At 30.7% G+C, this 4,598-nt stretch overlaps 1 protein-coding gene across 10 annotated transcripts in view; it reads right to left on the bottom strand.

Moving 5' to 3' along the window:
• The window catches only part of LOC108684638, a 13,807-nt gene that overhangs the window by 1,856 nt on the left and 7,353 nt on the right, over positions 1-4,598 (bottom strand). For 5 of the 10 annotated variants that reach the window (XM_018189060.1, XM_018189065.1, XM_018189062.1 and 2 more), the window contains 3 exons: positions 1,616-1,852; positions 980-1,171; positions 392-796 (listed from right to left, as the gene is read on the bottom strand). In XM_018189060.1, the coding sequence (XP_018044549.1) occupies positions 631-796; positions 980-1,171; positions 1,616-1,818 (561 nt within the window). In that variant the 5' untranslated portion in view covers positions 1,819-1,852 and the 3' untranslated portion in view covers positions 392-630. The other 5 variants (XM_018189068.1, XM_018189066.1, XM_018189067.1 and 2 more) reach the window with 5 other exon arrangements.

Below are 4,598 nucleotides of genomic sequence, written 5' to 3'. Positions count from 1 at the left end.
AAGAGCAATAATAATATTAACATATTTAGCTTTAATATTTTCCAATTTTTTTATAATGACGAAGGTAATTTTATATTAGGATTATTACAAGATTATTTTATTATTATAAAATTTGATACATAATATTAGGCATATAATATTGATTTATTATTTTTATTAATATTGCTATCAAAAGTATTGTTAAGTTAAGTTATTGTTAAGTATTGTTAAATAACGATAAAATTAACAATAACATTATTGCATTACTTACTTTTTATTACAATCTATTGCTGAAAAATTTCTCATTGCTTAATGCTAAAGAACTTTCTATTTTTAACTACATCTCACTTTGCAGTCTTTCGTTAAATTATATACGCTCAATCATTCTTTCAACTTGTTAATCTTTGCGAAATGTATATACTCTTCAATTCTTATATACGTATACTTACATGTATAAAAATTTTGTATTACATCTGTTATTTTTATTGTCCTTTTTGACATTGTGGATTTATCAACGAGATTCTCGATAGAAATGATAAAATAATAAAACTGAATAAGAATATCTTTTTATCTAACATCACCGGGCTTTAGACATGACCTCTGTTAATGACCATTTAAATTCATCGATTTACACATTGTGTGTATGTCAAATTATGCCGATTTTGGCATCACTCGACTTTGTTTTAAAAAATCATACATAGGAAATTCGTACGTTGCTTTTGAAAAACCATCTATCATGAAGGGATAAAGCCGGCGGATCTCGCTCTTCTTATCGGAAAGATCTTCATCGGTGCACCAAGGTAAAACAAATGGCAATCTGCAAAAAGGAACAAATATCTTCTTAGTTCTTACTAATGCAATATACTTTATTTCTCGTATTAGCGCTATGTAAGCTGATTACATCACTATATTATTTTTTGCGTTATTATTAAGGTGCATAAAACATAATTATTTTATAAATATGCTATTTTTTATTTGCGATATATTCATTTATTCTTACCTCGGCGGTATGCATCTTTGTATTTCATATATTATAGTTTTTACAAAGGGATGATTTTGAAATTTTTTTGCTCCTGGAATATGTGTCAATGGGCGTGATGTAAAGTACATTTTATTACTCTCCATTAACTTGTGCTTTTTACTTTCCAGTAGTTTGTTCTCTGAATTCCAGAGATTTTCTTTGGATTTATAACTGTATAAATTATAAATTATAAATCAAAGTTTTCTGGATTTAAATAAAATATGCAACTTTTCTAATGATAAAATTTGTAATAAATTTGTAATGAAGTTTTGTAATGAAATTTTATTAATAAAAAATAAATAATAAGAGATTGTTATTTGTCAAAATTTATTAATTTTTTTACATTTCAGTAATCTTATATATATATATTAATACTCTTGGTACTTAAAGAAAGATTAATTTATGATTAAACAGAAGGTTTTATAGTATATTTAATTATTATATAATCTTTTTTCACAACCTTAATTGAAAAAAATATGATGAATATTTAAAATATAATGAATATTTTTTTAGATAAAACAGCAAGAACAAGAGAAAAGTAATTCATTTGTATTTATAAAAATGATGTATTTAAAAATTGGAAAATACAAGCTCTTTCAATTTTCCAAGACTTACCTGATGAATTTACAAAAATCTAAATTCGGTGGTATGTAAACACATACGTAAGGTGTAACTGTTGCGGCTGAATCATTTATGGACGTCATTATATTATTATTTTTTGAAAGTTCTGAACCAGTAATTGGATATGTATTTCCCATAGCAACAAATAATTTCAGGATAAAGAAAAATAAAAACGGTTCCAATAAAGCGCCCCACATGATTGTTGGAAGGTCTTAATCACACGTTGTAATACTGAAAAATTATATAAATAAATATTCATAATTTACCATAAATATTTCATGAAATTTTGATAATTTTATCAAATATACAAGAACGGATTTGTGAACGGATTAGTGAAATTTTTTTAATTCTATCACTAATCCGGTTCTCCTAATAAGCGATGATATTTAGTTTGCATAGTTGTTGCTTATACTCGAATGTTCATCCACGGGCAAAATTGTGCGTCTCATCAAGAATAAATATCCTAAATATCCCCATTGCATTATAATGGATTAATTCCAGCAATTAAATGTCAACGCATTCTAGTTAAATAAAGACATCGCTGAAGTGCATTTGTTCGAATATACTATAATAACAACGAAGCTAGGGTAAAATAGAAATAGAACTCTTAACAATGATAATATTAACTGTGCGTTATCGCGCGTAAAGTAGTGTGCGAGAAATACAAAGTGATCCTTTATATCCCGTCGATCATGAGAACGACTTGAGAGTTTTATAAAAGAAGAGGGAGTCCTCTTCTCCATTTTTATTACATCTATTTTATAAGCATGCCTCAATCTTTCATTATGCATCCTGTCATTTTTATTGTAGTGTAGAATTATTATTGCAAACTGTACGTTGGAAGATAATGCTTGCGCGATGAAGATATTAAATGAAGATCGCAATTATGCAGACCGGAAAATTGTTCTGGTCCTCTTCAGATGCATTAAAGGAGCGCATTAGGATGCCTTAGTTTCGTAATAGTATTAAATTTATCTTTAAGCAAACGCAATTCACTCGTGCAAATCGTTAGACAATTTTAACGAAAGATTCCTATCCTACATATATATAATTATTTGTATTCTTGGGGAATTTGCAAGATCAACAATTAAATTTAATAGATTAAGAATTAGATGTTTTCATCGCGAATATTTTTTTGTACGATATTATACTAACAGTAATATAGAAATAAGCTTTATTTTAGAAGGATTATTTCATTTTGTAAAATCACTTTTCAGGCACAATAAAAAATTATCGTTATTCACAAACCACAAAAATCTGCCGATCATTAAAATTAGAGATCTCGTCTATGTATCTTATATTCATTAAAACTTTTTTTAATTTCTTTCATTGTTAAAACGTTTACTAACGACGTGCACCTATGATGTCAATGATTGATAAATATTCTTCGATATATAGATGATGAAGTCGAATTGCTTTGATTGTGCGCACCTGAAGAGATAATAAGGTGATCATCGCGGAATGATATCAATTAATGATGTTGTTATCACACGGTTTCAGATAACATAATCAGTCTATTTGTTAGTCGATCTGCTGCAGTTCACAGCCCTTACTCTCGTAATTCGAACATTGCGTCGAGCACGCACGCACCATCGACACTCGCGAATCCTTTAACCATAAGTGGCTGCGCACAATCAAAGGAATGGGGAACAGAGAATAAGAATTGCAACCTATCAGAAATCATGTACTGTGGAATACAGTTCCTGATAAATGGAAATTTTCTCTGTTCCCTATTCCCATTAGGTCTGTTCTTTTTGACTGAATTTGTGTACCAGTTCATCTTTTTTTCTTTTTTCTTCAGGAGGAAAGAAGAGAAAGAAAGATGAATTAGTGCAAAAGTTCAGCCAAAAAGAACAGGTCTTTTGATTATGCACAGCTCCTAATCTTACTGAGATTGTTGATCTCAGGGACCAATCACGCGCCAATGTCAGCATTTTCTCTTTTTCTTTCTTTCTCTCTTTCTTTCTCCTGCGACTATTTATATACAACGGTATGACCGATTCGCGTCTCGATTGGTATGCGGCTGACACAAAAGCACGTCTCCAATTGTTCTCCAATTTATGTTGGAAAGATACTTTTCAAAAAACGATTAATAATCAGCTCACGCATTGTTCGTGAACAACGTTCTGCTCAGTTTCATGCTTCTCGGGGGATTCCTTAAACAACAACTTTCGTATTTATATTGAGCATTGTTTTACACGAACACGAAGAAAAAACTTGGTTGTGCTATGACTTGCTATCGTTAGAAAGATAAAAGATACACAAAATCGCGAGTCGTCGTTAATACATTATTCCGACACAATCCGGTCAACAGAATCCGGTCAGCTACACTAAGTAAACCGCTCGACAAACTCGATGGAATGAAAATGAACGTCTTGCACGGAGCGATGCCGTTCGATGTCTCGGTTCCTCCCTTAATTTGAGTAACGACTTCATCATCACCGTGATAGAGTCGAAACGCGCTTCCGCGTACACCACGAAGTATTGTCAGAGTTTAATCGTGCTAACATCTGACAGCAATTCGTCACTCCGTATAGGTATATGCAGAAACCACAGATATACATGCGCGTGCGCTCACCTGATGTAGTCACTCAGACTGCAAGATCTCTGTGGAAACGCATGCCATATGTGGCTTTAGCGTTTCCCCGCCGGATCGCGTTACGTCGAATTACTTATATATTTGTCACAGCCGAAAGACAAGAGTTAATTAACTGGAAATATATAATGATATTGCCCTATCGTAATGAAAACCGTAATTGGCGATATTTCTTAACTAATAAATATTTATCTTTGCAAGTAGATAATGTCGTGTCCAAATTTCATATCTATTACACTAAATTTTTATCAAATACCGATAACCTTTAAAATTTTTCTCTCTAAAAATTGAGTGTAAATAAAAATTTGTATAAGATAAAAGAAGATATAAAAATACATGTAATTTAAATAATATATATAATTTATTTTTTGACATTCTTTT

This window comes from Atta colombica, unplaced genomic scaffold (assembly GCF_001594045.1).
Source record: "Atta colombica isolate Treedump-2 unplaced genomic scaffold, Acol1.0 scaffold137, whole genome shotgun sequence".
Lineage (NCBI taxonomy): Eukaryota > Metazoa > Arthropoda > Insecta > Hymenoptera > Formicidae > Atta > Atta colombica.
This window is presented reverse-complemented; position numbering and strand designations above follow the sequence as displayed.